At 43.6% G+C, this 18672-nt stretch overlaps 1 protein-coding gene across 1 annotated transcript; it reads right to left on the bottom strand.

The window, feature by feature from the left end:
• Positions 1–2010: 2010 nt before the first annotated feature.
• On the bottom strand, positions 2011–18085 carry LOC311140913 (annexin A1-like; the record flags this gene model as incomplete). Its single annotated transcript, XM_084176185.1, has 9 exons — positions 2011–2070; positions 2498–2620; positions 2952–3005; positions 3483–3566; positions 6019–6120; positions 6249–6305; positions 6407–6486; positions 6577–6667; positions 18065–18085. 9 exons carry the CDS (start codon positions 18083–18085, stop codon positions 2011–2013), a joined length of 672 nt encoding a protein of 223 aa, XP_084032311.1.
• Between the last annotated feature and the right edge of the window lie 587 nt (positions 18086–18672).

Raw genomic sequence — 18672 nt, 5'->3', positions numbered from 1 at the left:
AAATAAGTATTTGGTCACCTACAAACAAGCAAGATTTCTGGCTCTCACAAACCTGTAACAACTTCTTTAAGAGGCTCCTCTGTCCTCCACTCGTTACCTGTATTATGGCACCTGTTTGAACTTGTTATCAGTATAAAAGACACCTGTCCACAACCTCAAACAGTCACACTCCAAACTCCACTATGGCCAAGACCAAAGAGCTGTCAAAGGACACCAGAAACAAAATTGTAGACCTGCACCAGGCTGGGAAGACTGAATCTGCAATAGGTAAGCAGCTTGGTTTGAAGAAATCAACTGTGGGAGCAATTATTAGGAAATGGAAGACATACAAGTCCACTGATAATCTCCCTCGATCTGGGGCTCCACGCAAGATCTCACACCGTGGGGTCAAAATGGTCACAAGAACGGTGAGCAAAAATCCCAGAACCACACGGGGGGACCTAGTGAATGACCTGCAGAGAGCTGGGACCAAAGTAACAAAGCCTACCATCAGTAACACACTACGCCGCCAGGGACTCAAATCCTGCAGTGCGAGACGTGTCCCCCTGCTTAAGCCAGTACATGTCCAGGCCCGTCTGAAGTTTGCTAGAGTGCATTTGGATGATCCAGAAGAGGATTGGGAGAATGTCATATGGTCAGATGAAACCAAAATATAACTTTTTGGTAAAAACTCAACTCGTCGTGTTTGGAGGACAAAGAATGCTGAGTTGCATCCAAAGAACACCATACCTACTGTGAAGCATGGGGGTGGAAACATCATGCTTTGGGGCTGTTTTTCTGCAAAGGGACCAGGACGACTGATCCGTGTAAAGGAAAGAATGAATGGGGCCATGTATCGTGAGATTTTGAGTGAAAACCTCCTTCCATCAGCAAGGGCATTGAAGATGAAACGTGGCTGGGTCTTTCAGCATGACAATGATCCCAAGCACACCGCCCGGGCAACGAAGGAGTGGCTTCGTAAGAAGCATTTCAAGGTCCTGGAGTGGCCTAGCCAGTCTCCAGATCTCAACCCCATAGAAAATATTTGGAGGGAGTTGAAAGTCCATGTTGCCCAGCGACAGCCCCAAAACATCACTGCTCTAGAGGAGATCTGCATGGAGGAATGGGCCAAAATACCAGCAACAGTGTGTGAAAACCTTGTGAAGACTTACAGAAAACGTTTGACCTGTGTCATTGCCAACAAAGGGTATATAACAAAGTATTGAGAAACTTTTGTTATTGACCAGATACTTATTTTCCACCATAATTTGCAAATAAATTCATAAAAAATCCTACAATGTGATTTTTGGAGAAAAAAAATCTCATTTTGTCTGTCATAGTTGACGTGTACCTATGATGAAAATTACAGGCCTCTCTCATCTTTTTAAGTGGGAGAACTTGCACAATTGGTGGCTGACTAAATACTTTTTTTCCCCACTGTAAGTACATCTAAATTCTAGAGATGGATGAATCTTAATTTCTATTACACACCATGTCTGTCTGTGTTTTTAAATCATGGTCTGAGGTGGTTCATTCTCGGTGGGTTATTATCAAATTATAACTTTTCATAGATAGGCTATAGGCTGCATTGCAAAAAAAGATGCTTATAATAAACATACAATGTTTCATAGAATGAAAAATATATACACAGTCAAATTCAGCAGACAATTTGGATCCACATAAAAAGCTTTATTTTCACAAAGGACCAGTTATCCAACCAGGGAACAATGCCACTGTACATTCGTGGCACACAAATGGTTAAGTGTGCGATATATTGCACTATGGAATGGATCACCAAGTCTTCTGAAGCTAGGGTAAATTATGCATTGCTGCTTAACATGCTAACTGTGCTTATTGCTGTTAGCATGTAGCGAAAATACATCAGGACTGCCTTTTCAGATATCTGTCATTAACCATTATATTTTGCATTTGGGAAGTGCACATTGAGGCATTGGAGGGGAATGTTTAATCATGTACAGTATTCTAAATTGGCACTAATGCCATTCTCGCTAGGAGAGATAGGAGAGAAAGTTAGCTGTCAATTCCACACAGGGCCAGTAGGATCTTCTCATAGTCTCCGTTGGTGTCATCCTTTGGGGGTAAGAGACAAGAGTTACTCTACATTTGACATTTTAGTCATTTAGCAGACCCTATTATCCGGAGCGACTTACAGTTAGTGAATGCATACATTTTTCATACAAAATATAAATCATGTTTAGACACCATAATATAACATTTTATTCAGACAATTATTTTCAGATGCCATATTTCCCCATTTCATACATGGTCAGTCTTCTATCCTATCTCGGATTAGACCCAGAAATCGGAATACTTCAATCAATGTGATGCATGTCTTTAAAACCTTGGACCCCGAATAAGCCTAGTCCTGGATTTAAACTCATTCTCAATGGAGGATCTGTTGAAAAAGCTTTTTAGTCTAGTACTATGCTTAATCTAGGTCGGGGAAAACGGTTCCTTATCTTTTATTGCCACTTTGGCAGTGGAGATGTTTGCTCACCAGAATTTCCTGGTAGAGGGTTTTCCCAAACGTCTTCTTATACTCCTGTTTGATCCGGACCATGTCCACTTCAGACCGGCTCACCATGACCCGGGTCAAAATCTTGACCCAGGTTCCTTTACCCTGGGGTATGGCACAGGCAAACAAACTGAAGATTTATAACCAGATAGTGCAAGCTCCTTAGCTTGAACCCAGATCTGTTTGTGCGGTCTTGTACATAACCAGTGTCTGTGTTCTTCTGTAGATTGTCAAATCTTAAAACAGGGTCGTATTCATTAGGTAGAAAATAGACAAACAGGTACACTGTACCTGGATTTGTCCGATAAGAAACACTCATTTTCGTTTTTTAATGTTTTAAAACATTTTCTGTTGCATACCCTAATGAACACGACCCAGGGCAACCTCTTATCTGGAACATAAAATGTACTGTAACTATGTTTAACTGTAAACACACCTTCATGGCCAAGTTGAGTCTCTCAGCAAAGAAAGCAGGCTTGCTTCCAGCACACTCACTGAAAGAGATCAGTCAGATGACATCATAGAGCAGCATAGACAAGAAGCAGCATTCTCCAAAGCTGTTGCAAGGGTATCGGAATGGTCATGAGATGACCAGTGCATTGCAGGAGTTGTATTAAAGTGAATGTGCCTTGGATAATGTGCCATCCCATCTATTAAAAAAGTTATGATAATTTTAGTCTCGAGAGACCAACATTAATTAGCTCACAGCGTGTGCTTTTTCTGCATGAGGAAAATTGAGGCCATAGTGTAATGTTACAGGACTGATGCCCAGTGAAGGGTGTGATACAGCAGAAGACATGGATTGAGGGTGATGCACAGATTATTTGAAGACATTGGAACATTACTAGGCTTGACCCTGGCTGTGCTCTCTCACCTACGGCAGTCAGACAGTTACATTTACATTTTACATTTTAGTCATTTAGCAGACGCTCTAATCCAGAGTGATTTACAGTTAGTGAGTGCATACATTTTTCATACTGTTCTCAATGTCTCCCTTCAGTTCCAGGTCAATAGCCTTTGTGACATCCACCTTACTGTACTTGGAGTACTTCTCACAAGATGAGAGAGAGAGAGAGAGAGAGAGAGAGAGAGAGAGAGAGAGAGAGAGAGAGAGAGAGAGAGAGAGAGAGAGAGAGAGAGAGAGAGAGAGAGAGAGAGAGAGAGAGAGAGAGAGAGAGAGAGAGAGAGAGAGAGAGAGAGAGAGAGATGTACTTGAAATGCTCACACAGTATCAAATCATGTGTGGTTGCACATTCAGTGTATGAAAAAGGGAAAACCCCACGGACATCTAGATTCTAGTAGCATTCATCAGTGTCTAACTGATGACAAAAACAAAGCACCCTATTGATTGGGCTACAACGTAATTAACAGGTGGTGAGAAAAGATGTGTGTGTAATTAAATAATAATAATAATTTGGTGGGCACTTATATTTGTCCTATTGCTCAGATAAATAGATTTTGTTTAGCAAGTAGCTAATACTTTTTTTTCTCAAAAAGGTAGGGGTCAAAATTATTGACACCCCTAAAGATTATTTTAGATGAATAGATTAGATTAGTTTATTAGTCACATGCACAGGGTCACAGATGTAATCGTAGTGTACAGTGAAATTCTTGAGCGTACGTAAAAGTTTGTTGGGGGGATAGAATATGCACAGGAGGAGCAGCAAGGAGGGCAGGAGGGGGACAGGGGGAGCAGGTAGCTGCCCAGCCTGATGGTCTGGGGGTAGAAGCTATTGGCCAGTCTGACAGTTTTTGCCATAATACTCCATATACTGCCCGCATCTGAGTAATGGAAGCGGGGAGAACAGGCTGTGGCTCAGGTGGCTGAGGTCCTTGATGATCTTCTTGGCCTTTCTGCAACACCTGGCGTTGTAGGTGTCCTGGAGGGCCGGCAATGAACACCCAATGGTGCCCCCTTGTGGGGCCCCTCGTGTTGCGGATCAGTGTGGTGGAGGTAATGTTGCCTACCTTCACCATCTGGGGGCGGCCAGTCAGGAAGTCCAGGACCCAGTTGCATAGGGAGTTCAGTCCCAAGGTAGTGAAATTTGTGATGAGGGCACTATGGTATTGAAGGCTTTGCTGTAGTCGATGAACAGTAGCCTCACCTATGCATTCCTTTTGTCCATGTGGGTGAGGGCAGTGTGCAGTGCAATGGTGATGGCATCGTCCGTGGAACTGTCAGGGTGGGAGGCGAATTGGAGAGGGTTGAGTGTGTCGGAGAGGGAGGAGGTGATGGGGTCTTTGCACTTCATGATGACGGAAATGAGTGCTATGGGTCAGTAGCCATTCAGTTCAGTTACTTTCCCTTTCTTGGGCACTGGGATGATAGTGGACATCTTGAAGCAGGTGGCGATAACAGCCTGAGCTAGGGAGAGATTCAAAATGTCAGAAAACACAACAGCTAGCTGGTCTGTACATGATTTGAGGGCGTGGCTAGGGATACTGTCCGGGCCGGCAGCCTTGCAAGGGTTAACACGCTTGAATGACTTACATAAGTCCTCCGTGAAGTCCTCGTTGTCCTCAGGGGCTCTCCTCAGCAGCTCAGAGTCATTATGTTCGAAGCAGGAGAAAAATATGTTTGTCCGGTAGTGCAGCGTTTGTGTCCGCGACGTGACTGGCTTTCTTTTTGTAATCCGTGATCGTTAGAAGCCCCTGCAACATACACCTTGTGTGCGACCCGCTGAATTGCTCCTCCACTTTGTCCCTATACTTGTGTCTGGCCATCTTGACCGATCTGCGTATGTTGTATTTGTTCGGTTTAACCATACAATTGTCCCAGGTCTCTTGCCGTATTTATAAGGAGCATCTCTCTCCTTCAGTTTCCCGACAAGGCTGCCATCAATCCACGGTTTTTGATTCGGGTAAGTTTTGAAAGACACCATCGGTATCACATCATCTATGCATTTGTTTATGAATCCGGTGACTGAGTCGGCTCTGTGGTTGTCCCAGATTTTTTTAAAACTGAAAACAGAATTCCAGTAGCTTAACATAGCTACACTGGGGCATCGCAAAAGCAGTAGTTTTTTTAACCTGCTACACTGGAAGCGTAACTTTTGGGGCGAGCAGAACGCAAGCCACTTTATCCTATTGCTCTACAGCAGGGTTTCCCAAACTTGGTCCTGGCAACTCTCAACAACATTGCTGCCGTGAATTTCGCAGGTGCTATTTATCAACAAAGTTCAGTGGGAGAAAGTTTAAGTAGTGACACTAGTTTCTGGAGGACAATGCCATGCTGACTTACATGCGTTTACATGTGAATTCATAAATAGGTGCGGCTAAAGCTTAAGAGAGTGTGAACGATGCTGAATGGGCATGAACTAAGAGGAGCACTCTAACAAGGACATTTCTCCCAATTGTCCCCTTAGTGGTTTCACAAGTTTATCAACTTTCAAAGCAGCATAACTTACCATGTTTCCTCAAACTACAGTGTATGATATACCAGAAGCTCTGAGTCTGTACTTTTATAAAATTAGACTTAAGCTCACATAGAGCTGTGCCATCACATATTCACCTTGGCGGAGCTGAGGAGCACTTCTGGTGGTCAGAATGTCTATGAAGACAGAGCAGTCTGTTCCCTTCTTCTTCTCTCCAGCCTCATACAGGGCCTATGGACCGATAGAGTAGGCACAGGCATCACACACACAGGGATTGCATTACACATTGACTCTGGGTGCCAGTGCCCTACGTTCATTTCTTAAAAAATTCTGACAAACACTCTTGCTCTCCTCCATACCTTGGCATCACTGTCAGCAAGTTCCTGGTTCACTATGGTGTCCTCATTCCTAGTAGCCTACAGTATATGAGGGACAGAGAGGGGGCAGTGAGGTTAATTGTGCCAAACTATTCATCCGAGGTTAAACAAACTATAAATAAACACATACACACACATACCTTGCAGAGCGAGAGCAGAGCATTGCTGAAGTCTCCACCTGTCTCAGACTTGATGTCATTCTCCAGCTCGTTTTTGTATTCTAGCATGAAAAAAGCCATGATTATTGGCTTGTTGTAACTATCACATCACGTACAGGACATCTACATATACATATTTACATATTACACACCTTCCTTATAGGCTTTCTTTATCTCTTTGATCTCTTTATTGGTCCTGGAGGCCAGAATCTCAACCAGAGTATCCTCATCTGTGCCCAATCCCTGAGAGAGAGAGATAAGTGAGAGGGGCGAAGGGTCAACAAGGACAAAAGGGTCACATCAGTCATAAAGCTGAGACAAAAGAGCCCAGGATCGGATGACACAAACACAAAGAGCAGGCCCATGTTCATTATGCCCCAAATGGAAGAGAACAGACTGAAGCATGGCGCTACCTGCACCTACAGGTCTACCACTATGCCAGACACCTCCCAGCTAGCACATAATGTTCTGAGAACCGTATGGTTCTTAGAGCTTGGTGAGACCGTGGTTGTCCTATTATGGTTATTTAGCATACAACTTTCCCACAACTTTCTGGGAATGGTGCTGGATTGTTTCAAAGCCAAGCAACTTTCTCAGCACATTTAAGAAACTTGACAAAAAATGTTTTTCCATTGATTGAGAACAAAATAACGTAGTTTCAAATCTCAGTGAAGCTGTGCCAAAATAAAAAAGAAATGCATTTGCATTATTAATGCTTAAGCAAATTAATTTACATGTGTCCCATCTGTGCTTGGAGTTCAAAACAGTTCAAAACGTTCCCAGAACCTCCATGCAACCTAAAAATGTAAGTTCCCAGAACAGGCCAAATTTTCACTTCCACTCTCATAACGTTTAAAAAACCATTCTCAGAACATCCCTGCAACTGATTTACCAGTCAGGAAACGTATGGCTTCGTTCCCAGAACCAATGGGAAACCAAAAACGTACGTTCCCACAACTTCCGAGGAACCAAATGTGCTAGCTGGGCTCACACACACTGCACATGCACAGAGTTGTGTATCATTAAACCTAAATTACAGTAGGTACTCATCACCACTTTTCTTACCATCTCCTCACATATTAAAACAGTGACACACATTGTACAAAGGAGACAGACAGTCCCACCCATTTTAAAAGTCCCATCATTATTACACAACACAATAATAAAGCAGAATGAGTCACTATGGGTAGGGTGTTAGGAAGTGGGTGGGTCTGACTCAATGTTTTTTCTAGAGTTACCTACATATTTGTTTGTTTTGATAAATCTCTATACGTTAGTGAGAGGAAACCTCCCCTTTTCACTGCTCTTTGCGGACACTGCTTTCCATAATTGAAAACACCTCACATTCTTGCGCAAGATCAGTGATGGAAAAAGTACGCAATTGTCATACTTGAGTAAAAGTAAAGATACCTTAATAGAAAATGACTCAAGTAAAAGTGAAAGCCACCTAGTAAAATACTACTTAAGTAAAAGTCTAAAAGTATTTGGTTTTAAATATACATAAGTATCAAAAGTAAATGTAATTGCTAAAATATACTTAAGTATCAAAAGTAAAAGTAAAAGTATGAATTATTTCAAATCCTTATATTAAGCAAACCAGACGGCACCATTTTCTTGTTTTTTTTAAAATTTAGACATCATTTACAAACGAAGCATTTGTGCTTAGTGAGTCCGCCAAATCAGAGGCAGTAGAGATGACCAGGAATGTTTTCTTGACCATTTTCCTGTGCTGCTAACCATTCAAAATGTAACAAGTACTTTTGGGTTTCAGGGAAAATGTATGGAATAAAAAGTACATTATTTTCTTTAGGAATGTAGTGAAGTAAACAGGGTCCCAAGTGGCAAAGTTGGTAGAGCATGGCACTTGCAATGCCAGGGTTGTGGGTTCGATTCCCATGGGGGACCAGTACAAACAAATACAAAAACGTATACACTCACCACTGTATGTCGCTCTCTATAAGAGCGTCTGGTGAAAGCACAGATTCCCCAAAAAACGACTTAAAAATATTTTTACTTAAATACTTTACACCACTGCGCATGATGAATGACTGTCAATCCACACCTGGAGCAGGCATTGTGTTAAGAGATAGATGGGAGGGGTTGAGTGGAGCTAACGGGTGGGATTAAAAACAACAAGATAACTAATGTAAAATATACTGTGTCCTTAAAATGAATATACTGTAGGTTCAGTCGGTGCGCCTGTAGATCCGAGTTAAGTCAAGTCCTTTTATTTGGGCTAACTTGTTTAAAGGATTCCGTTTCTCTCTCCTGGGCCATCGACAAGGACTCACGGTATCAGCTTTCTGTCACTTGATATGACCTTAAAAAGGCAGTGTGGTGTATTAACATTATGACTGTTTTGGAACAAAGAATGTTGTTTTATGATCTTAGTTCAAATGTGGCGTTTGGAGGGTGACGCCCCAGGGGAGACTGGTGATTGGCCAGAAGAGGGAGCCACCCACATCTTGGGAGGTTATATATAAGGGGGGAACAACGACGGAGGGGCAGATAGCATTGAGATTTATTTGGGACTGCTTCTCCGGATCTCCGCGGGTCTGTAAACTTATGCTGTAACCTCGTGGTTTTAATAAAGGCCTTTGAACACGATGCAGCCTAAGCAGACTCCTTGATTGACGGTAACAACTACGAATAACCGACACTACAAATGGAGGCTCCGCTGAGATTCTGATTTCATCGTTCTTGGTCCCTTTCCTGGATTCGCGAGTTGACTACTGCCCAAGCCGGCTTTAAAGGTGAGATTACTCACAAAGAATTTGGGCATTGGTTATCCCGCTGATTCATGAGAGGGCTTTGACGGTGTACAGTTAAAAGTACTTGGGTCGTTGTTGATGTAGGGTGTTGCTGTCGATTAGGAGTCTGATAATAATTATTCTAAAATTGTACAGCAATTAAAGGCAGATATTAATGGCAGATATTGGCAGAATGAAGTAAGGGAAATACGTATATAATTTTAGAGCATTGCAGGTTTAGATAAGCCCTCGTGACGAACGGGGCGACCGAAGGGTGGGCCACAAAATCCTGGAAATGCATTAGGAATTTTCAGGTCAGTCTGGGACTGGGGTTGGTGGGACATTTTCTTGGGGATGGCTTGCTCAGCTTCTGTCCGACGGGATATTTGCATTGGGGGGGATCGCTCATAGAAATAGCCATACTCACGGCAGAATAAATTTAGGACAAACGAAACAGTAATCAATTAAAGACGCAATGCGGGTTTTGTTACATGTTGTAGGCCGCAGTTAGCTAAAGGCTAATGCTAAATGCTAAATGTGTTTTGTGTCACAGCGTACCTAAAGGCTAATGCTAAATGCTAAATGTGTGTTGTGTCACAGTGTACCTAAAGCTAATGCTAAATGCTAATTGCTAAATGCTAATTGTGTTGCGTGCTACATGATAATCTTAACCTTAGAGGTCCACTGCGATGGATTCAAGCCTCTTAAACTTGTTTGTTTGTATGTGGGTGGAACTGCAAGTTCTACGCAAATGTGAGTTCTGTTATGTGTTATTGTCTGGCTATAAGTGTAAAATAGAGAAACTGAGGTAGAACGCGGGCGTTCTATTGTGTGGTAAGCATGGGGTTAAGGGGATGTGCGCATGCGCTTGATTTTACGGGGCTAAAACTACGACATGCGGTTGTGCTAAGCCTACAAAACAAAATGGTGGGTTAAGGTCATAGGTCCCATTTGGCGTTACCCTGCAAGGCAAAATAGTCACAGGTAAGGGGAAGTAACACGAATCTTCTGAATCGTTAAAGTAACTGTTATTCGAACGTGAAACTATTTGGTGAGATGTAGTAAATTTATAGATTAAATATATGGTGACGGAGTATAATTAATTGAATTAAATGACGGATTAAAATAAAATAAAAATGTTTTGAGCGATCTATTTAGTCCTGGGTTCAGTCTTGTAGCAAATGTGAGTGGGGGAATATTGAATGTGGATAACTTGGTTAAGTGTATAAACTTTAAATGCTTGTCTGTACTGTTTTCTTTCCTTGTCATATGAGCCTATAGAACGGAGCAAAGGAGAGAGAGGGGGGCTAACGTGTGCGTGACGTGACGTGACAAGGTGTGACGCAGGCAGAGGATCATTCAAAATCAGGCTAGTACTTTTTTGTCTACAAATCTTCCCATAGGATGTTGGATGCAATGACACTCTCTTAGACGCTTGGCAACGGACTGATCAGTTGAATAAAATTTGCAGTTTGGGGTCTCTGTGCATTACTGGGCTTGATTGGGGGTTCGGTTGGAAAGCAGGTACTGACATTATTCTGTGATATTAAAATACTTGGGTGCATATTAAACAATGGAATTTATTGGTGTGGTAGTGTTGTAGATTGGAAGTCCTTGTTAATAATAATAATAATATAATAATATGCCATTTAGCAGACGCTTTTATCCAAAGCGACTTACAGTCATGCGTGCATACATTTTTGTGTATGGGTGGTCCCGGGGATCGAACCCACTACCTTGGCGTTACAAGCGCCGTGCTCTACCAGCTGAGCTACAGAGGACCACATTTGTTGTTTTGATTGCTGTGAAGTTGACTACTGGTATTCACTTTCCGGAGGGGTTAAGGTAAGTGGGCCACTAATTGATAAATTGGTAAAATAGGTGTAGAAATAAAAGATTGGTGTTAATTATTCATAATTATTCATAGTTTGTAATTAAAATTTTAATTGATTTTTTAATTAATATTTTTGATTGATAATTTTTGTTTTATAAATTAAAAATAATTTTTGAATAAAATTTTTTTTTAATTGATTTTTTTTTAGGGTTTTTATTTTTAATTTAGAAATTTTTTTGATTAAATTTTTTTGATTAAATTTTTAATATTCATATTATTTGTAAAAAAAAAAAAAAAAATATTAAATTTTTTTTCTGTTTTCTCTCGGGTTGTTTAGGTTATATTAATAATTAAAGGGGGGGGGGGAAGCCATAGGCTATATAGGCTAAAATAAAATAGTTCACAATAAAGGGATATAAAAGAGTAGTTACAATGGGGAGAAAGGATAGCAAGGCTATGAAAGTTATTACACCGGTTAATATAGTGGAACATAGTAATCCTTTAGTTAAGGGTATTGCGAGATTATCCGGGAAATGGAACAAACGTTGGCCTGACATTGAACAACCATGGCCAGTGGAAGGGACTCTGAACCCTGACGTCATCAACATCATGAAAGTGCTTCTGTCAATTTACAAGGCAGATCAGAAGAAGGGAAAACAAAAGGAACGACGTAAAGAGAAGAGACAAAGGGAGCTGGGTGTTCTTAAATTGTTTGAAGATGAAGGACAAAAACTGATGAAAGATACCAACGACAAGGGAAGCAAAGGTATGGAGAAAAGGCTAAAGGAAGAGACGTCGACAGAGAAACTAAGGGTAGAGGTCGGTATACCTTTCTCACATACGGATTCGGCGAAAAGACCCCCACCTTATGAGAAGGAAGTCGAGCTTAGGGATGCTTATCCTCAGCTTCCAGTGATCCTCCAGCAGGGTGATTATTACATCAGAGATGAAGATGAACAAATAATAGAGAGAGGACAAGCAGAAACGACCATAAAAATGCATCCAAGCTCCAAAGGTAAAAAGAAAACGAGAAGTCTGAAAACTAAGGGTGGTATGAGGTTAAGTAGGATGGAACTGGATGAGGACGATGATGATCAGAGTGATTTAGAGGGGATCATGGGTGGATATGATCCTGTCATCAAACGGAGGTTGGCCAGAACGGAGAGAAGGGGTAAGGAAGGTTTGAAGAAGAAGGATACAAGATATTACAGTGCTAAGGAAGGTTTGAAGAAGAAGGATACAAGATATTACAGTGCTGAGGAAGGTTCGAAGAAGAAGGATACAATATATTCGAGTGCTGAGGAAAGCAAATATGAAGACAGCGATAAAGAGGAGACTGAAGGTGCTGTGTATTCGAAAGGAGTTTATCCTGCAAAGACTGGCACAGAAGAAATAGAAGGAGATATAGACCGATGCTTGTCAGAACTGGAGAGTGCAAGGACTGCAGGAGAGGTAAGAGAGTTAGAGGAAGAACTCCAGACGCTAACCATACAGAAGGAGAAACAGCTGAAAAGAGAATCCAAAAAAGGTGAGACAAAATATGCCTTAAGGTCAAGGAAAGATACCACGAGCAAAATGGTACCAGTTATCATTCGAGGTCAAAACTTTGAATATAAGCCGTTGCAAAATACCGATATGTCAAATATACTTGAGAAGTTGCCTATTCTTCAGAATGGGGCCTATCCTTGGATTTCGAAATTGGAAGAAATTACGGTGGGAACACAGTCCGCCATAGGAGACGTCAAGAGACTGTTGGCTAATCTCATTGGGATTCCAGATATGGAAGAAGTCTTTCAGAGAGCTGGACTCATTAGATATGTAGGGACTGCAGTGAACGATCCTGAATTGTTGGCTGCAAGTAGGAATCGTTTGTGGAGAGCATTGAAAGATACATTTCCAACAAATGTGCATCCTGATAATATTCTGATTGACCCACTAGGACAACAAGAAAATCCGAGAGCCTATGTGTCAAGAGTTCATCAAGTGTGGAGAAATATTACTGGAAATGATCCAGATGTGAGTCAAATTGAGCAGTCAATTTTGAGAGCTAAACTGCAAATGGGACTGCCCGCACCAGTAAGAAGCAAACTGGCAGAAGTGGTTGGACTTGGAAGCATGACAAAAGGTGTCTATACAGATCACATAGCTCATCAAGTGGAGCTGTACAGGAAAAAGGAACTTAACCAGAAAGAGCAGGACGAAGAAACTCTCAGAAAACTCAATCAAATACAACTGGGGGAGAATAAAAAGGATAAGAAACAAGCTTTGGTTATGCAGAGTCAGTGTGCACCAAACCAACAATCACTGCCACAGTTTCAACCAGAACAGTTCCAACCGCAATTGTACCAGTCACCCATGGCGGGACCAGTTGATTCATATCCACAGCCAATTTCTGGACAGACACAGAGTTGGAGAGGAAGAGGACGAGAAGGCTTCGGAGAAAAACATAGAGTTAAGTCATCCTTCCAGCAACGTTCAGAAGCATGTTTTACTTGTGGACAGGTTGGTCACTTTGCCCGTGGGTGCAATTGGTCAGGAGGAGACAGAGGGAATTTTAGAGGAGGATACAGGGGCCAGTCAAGATCATCTGGAGGACCGGTGAACCCCTACAGGGGTCCGGAGCAAGGATTCTAGAGGTGCCTAGATGATCCGAAAGGGGGGTGTCAGCTGGTAGCGTCAGGACCGGAAAAAGATCCAACAATTGAGGTGAAAATAAACAACCGACCATTGGAAGTGATGGCGGATAGCGGAGCTGCGTTCACCTGTGTTCGACCTGAAGATGCTACACATCTCCCTATGTCCAATCAACTCGTTAGGACAATCGGATTTGAGGGAGTGAAACAGCTGATTCCTCTTACGGAACCAATTGAGCTATGCTATAAAGATCAGAAAATTACAATACCCATACTGGTATCAGAACATACACCTGTTGCATTATTGGGAAGAGATGCATTGTGTAAGTTGAACTGTACAATAAGATGTACACCAGATGGCTGTCTGATAGAAATGCCAAAGGAAAAGGTTTACCAATTGTCGATGATGACGGAGATGGATTCGTCTTCAGTATTCTGGATTGGAAATCTCAGTGAAGATTTTATGAAGCAGGCTAAGATATGGGAAAGATTTATTGTTGCAAATATGCCGGATGCGAAGCTTCCGGAATATCCATGTCATTGTACGCTCAAATATTTCAAGAATGCTGCTAAACCACACTCAGAGGAATGGTTGAGTCATCAACCGAAGAATGTTCAACTTAGCTCAAGTTGCATTATTTTAGGACCACAAGGAGCAGCTATGAAGATAAACACAGACGATTATCTGAATAGAGAATTTGATATTGAGAAGAGTGTGCCACATGTTACCTTGTTGGTTTCGGAAGGCTATGAGCAAAAGCAAATAGGAGAAATGATGACAGAAGCAGAGGAACTTTGTTTCAGACCAATGAAAGAGAATTTGGCGATCTGGAGAAGTGAAGATCAACAATTTCTTAAAATAATGATTTCGGCTCAAGGACAAGGAGAGCCACAGGCTGTAGGAATGACACATGAATCTATTTGCAATATGAAAATTGATTCAGACCCTATGAAAGAGGAGATGTTGCAACAAGTTCCAGAAGGGTTGTGGTCTCAACATAGTACTGATATTGGACTTGTGAAATCAGCCCAACCTGTGAAGGTTGAACTTCGACCAGGAGCCAGACCTCCATGGAAAAATCAGTATCCATTGAAAGAGGAAGCAATCAAAGGGATTGAACCACAAATTGAAGGACTTTCGACAGCAGGGGTTTTAAGGACAACAAAAAACCCTCGGAGTAACACGCCTTTGTGGCCTGTAAAAAAACCAGATGGAAGTTATCGTGTAGCTCATGATTTGAGAGCAGTAAATGAGGTAGTGATTGACTTTCCAGCAGAAGTGCCAGACCCTCATACCTTGTTAGCTCAAGTTCCTCCGGATGCGACACATTTTACAGTACTAGACTTATGTGGAGCATTTTTCAGTGTTCCACTTAGTGTAGAGAGTCAGGATTTATTTGGGTTCACCTATAAGGGACAGTTCTATGAGTACAATAGAATGCCACAGGGGTACCGGCATTCGCCGCATATCTTCAATAAAGTACTGAAGGAAGATTTGATAGGGATAGATCAGATATTACAGAGCACTGTCATTCAGTACGTGGATGATATAATGGTTTGCTCACAAAATAAGGAAACATGTCATAGGGACTCAATTAAATTACTACAGGTATTGGCAGAAAAGGGGCACAAGGCGTCACAGAAAAAGCTGCAATATTGTCAGGAGAAAGTTGTATATTTAGGTCAAAACATAACTCATGGCCACAGAAACATTTCGGAGAAGCAGGTGGAAACTATTCGTAAGGCTCCAAAACCTAGAACAGTCAGAGAAATGATGACATTTCTGGGTATTGCTGGTTATTCCTCAGCTTGGGTAGAGGATTATACTAGTTTGATGGCACCGTTGAGGGCTATGGTTAGGGGTACTGAGAGTGGTCAACTCCATAGCAATCTTTCCTGGACACAGGAAGGCCATGTGGCATTTGAAACGATCAAACAGAGGTTGCAGGAGGCACCTGCACTTGCACTACCAGATTACTCGAAGAACTTTTTGCTATATGTGTCTACTTCTACTGGAGGTAGATATGCGTGTGCGGTTCTTTGTCAACCGACAGGCACGGGGACGACTCCTCAGCCTATTTCCTACTACTCTACTGCTTATTCAGAGGTAGAACTAGGGTTACCACTGTGCTACAGAGCAATGGTGGGGGTATATTCAATGTATGACAAAGCATCATCGGTCACGATGGGTTACCCAGTGACAATTCTTACCCATCATAGTCTCAGAAATCTTCTGAACTATGGGAAATATACATTGACTATGCCTAGGCTCAGAGACTATCATAGGCTCTTAGAGCAGGAAGATGTCACCCTAGTGAGGTGTGATACAGTAAATCCAGCCGAGAGTTTACCAACTTCAGAGGATGGTGAGCCACATGATTGTGTCCAAGAAGCAGAGAGATATTCGAGGCTTCGATCAGATTTACAAGCCTTTCCATTACGTGAGGCAGACCTGGAGTATTGGACTGATGGGTCTTGCTATCGGGTGGGAGATAAATTATGTGCTGGGTATGCAGTGGTTAGAGGCAGAGGGACGGGATTTGTTGTGGAAAAGGCTGAAGTAATACCACAGCCTGCATCTGCACAACTTGCTGAACTTGTGGGGCTAACAGAAGCATGTTTGTTAGCAGAAGGAAAGCGAGTAACCATATACACTGATTCAGCATATGCACATAGTGTATGTCATTTGTTTGGGGCGGTATGGAAAGGTCGAGGGTTTAAGAAAACGGATGGTTCTCCGATACAACATCATGCACAAATAATGAAACTGTTGCATGCTATGATGAAGCCTACAGAGATAGCGATAGCTAAGTGTGCAGCTCACAAGACAGATAGGTCAAGAGTGACACAAGGGAACAAAGCTGCTGATGAAGCTGCAAAAGCCGTCGCAGGAGCGGATAAATTGGGAAAAGTTTTGCTGGTCACTCATGTAGTGGACTTGGAAGACAAAATTACGCTTCGAGATGTAATTTTGATGCAAGAAGCTGCTTCTATGATCGACAAACAACTATGTGTCACGGTTTCGGCCGAGGCTGCCTCTCTCCCTTGTTCGGGCAGGCTTCGGCGTTCGTCGTCTCCGGAATTCTAGCTGCCACCGATTGATGTTTCATGTTCGGTTGCTTTTGTCTGTTTGTTTCTACACCTGTTTCTGTTTTGTAGTAATTAGTGTCCTATAAGTTTCTCGTTGTGTTTGTCTTGTGTTGTGTGTGATTGTTACCGTCAGTCTGTGTATTGCTCGGTTGAGCGTTATTTTCTCCACTGGTTGCTGGAGCATTCGTTGCACTTGTGTGTGCACTTATTTCTTCCTGACGCACCTGTTTGTGCGCATTGTCTTTTCGCCTTCGTGCGTATTTTGCTGTCAGGCTTATTTTGTCCTGTTGCCTGTGTTTAGGCAGGAATACAGATTTTTGGAATTCAGTCTGCTTCCTGCGTTTGATTCCTACACCACACCTACAACACGACCTGACAGAATCACACACCATACAGTATGGAATCAGCAGGAGCCGAAGCAGCACATTCAAGACTGGAAACCCAGGTTCGGGAACAGCAAGAGCAGCTCCTGCAGATGGGGGCCGCCCTGCAGGAGGTGATGACCACCCTCCGAGGCTGGGGTCCGCCTCCACCGCCAGCCGCCCTGCCAGCACCATCGGCCAGCCCACCCAGTCCAGCGCCGGAACCTCGCGGAGTCCGACTATCTCTCCCGAGGTCCTACGACGGGACCGCAGCTGGGTGTCAGGGATTCCTGCTCCAGGTAGAGCTGTACCTGGCCACAGTACATCCGGCACCTTCAGGGCATGAGAGCGTGTCCGCCCTGATCTCCTGCCTGGCCGGTAAAGCGTTGGAGTGGGCCAACGCGGAGTGGAGGAAGATCGACGCCACGACTATTACATACACCGAGTTCTCCCGCCGCTTTAGGGCGGTGTTCGACCATCCCCCGGAGGGGAAAGCGGCGGGGGAGCGTCTGGTCTTCCTCAGGCAGGGGAGGAGGAGTGCCCAGGAATTCGCACTCGAATTCCGTACTCTAGCGGCAGATGCAGGGTGGAATGAGCGGGCCCTCATCGATCTATACCGATGTAGCCTCAGAGAGGACGTCCGTCGGGAGCTGGCCTGTCGGGACGCCAGTCTCACTTTCGACCAGCTGGTCGACATGTCAATCAGGTTAGATAACCTATTGGCTACCCGCGGACGTCCTGAGGGGGGTCCGTCCATTCCATCCTCCAGCGCATCCGAGCCGTGTCCTATGGAGCTCGGGGGCGCTGGCGCTAGAGATAGGAGGAGTCGGCAAACTAGGGGGTCCATCCACTGCACCAACTGTGGTCGGGGAGGACACACCGCGGCTAGGTGCTGGGGATGGCCTCCTAGGGGAGATGACGACAGGTCCCGCACTGGGGATTCCTTCCAGGTGAGTAGGCGCCCCACTCACCCAGAGCTCTCTGTTGCCCATTTCTGTATGCCTGTATGTTTTCCACAGGTAGCACCTCATGCCCAGCATAAGGCGCTGGTAGATTCAGGCGCAGCTGGGAATTTTATTGATAAAAAGTTTTGTTTAGCGTTAGGGATTCCCCTCATTCCTGTTGATGTTCCTTTTCCCGTTCACGCCCTAGATAGTCGTCCGTTGGGTACGGGCTTGATCAGGGAGGTCACGGCGCCACTTAGGATGTGTGCGCAGGGGGATCATCAGGAGATGATTCAGCTGTTCCTGATTGACTCTCCTGCGTATCCGGTGGTGCTGGGCATGCCCTGGTTGAGTACCCATAACCCAGTGATTTCGTGGCAGGAGAGGGCTCTGATGGAGTGGTCTGCTCAGTGTGTGGGTAGATGTTTGGGCGTTTCCGTAGGGGCTACCTCGGTGGAGAGTCCAAACCAGGTGCCCGCATTGCACATTCCACCTGAGTATGGGGATTTGGCTATCGCGTTTAGTAAGGCGAGGGCGACGCGGTTGCCACCCCATAGGCAGGGGGATTGTGCGATAAACCTTCAGGCAGGAGCTGCGCTCCCACGGAGTCATGTGTATCCTCTGTCTCAGGAGGA

Source organism: Coregonus lavaretus (genome assembly GCF_964263955.1).
Source record: "Coregonus lavaretus genome assembly, chromosome: 14".
Lineage (NCBI taxonomy): Eukaryota > Metazoa > Chordata > Actinopteri > Salmoniformes > Salmonidae > Coregonus > Coregonus lavaretus.
Note: the sequence above shows the minus strand (reverse complement) of the source record. Positions and strands in the feature narration are given on the sequence as shown.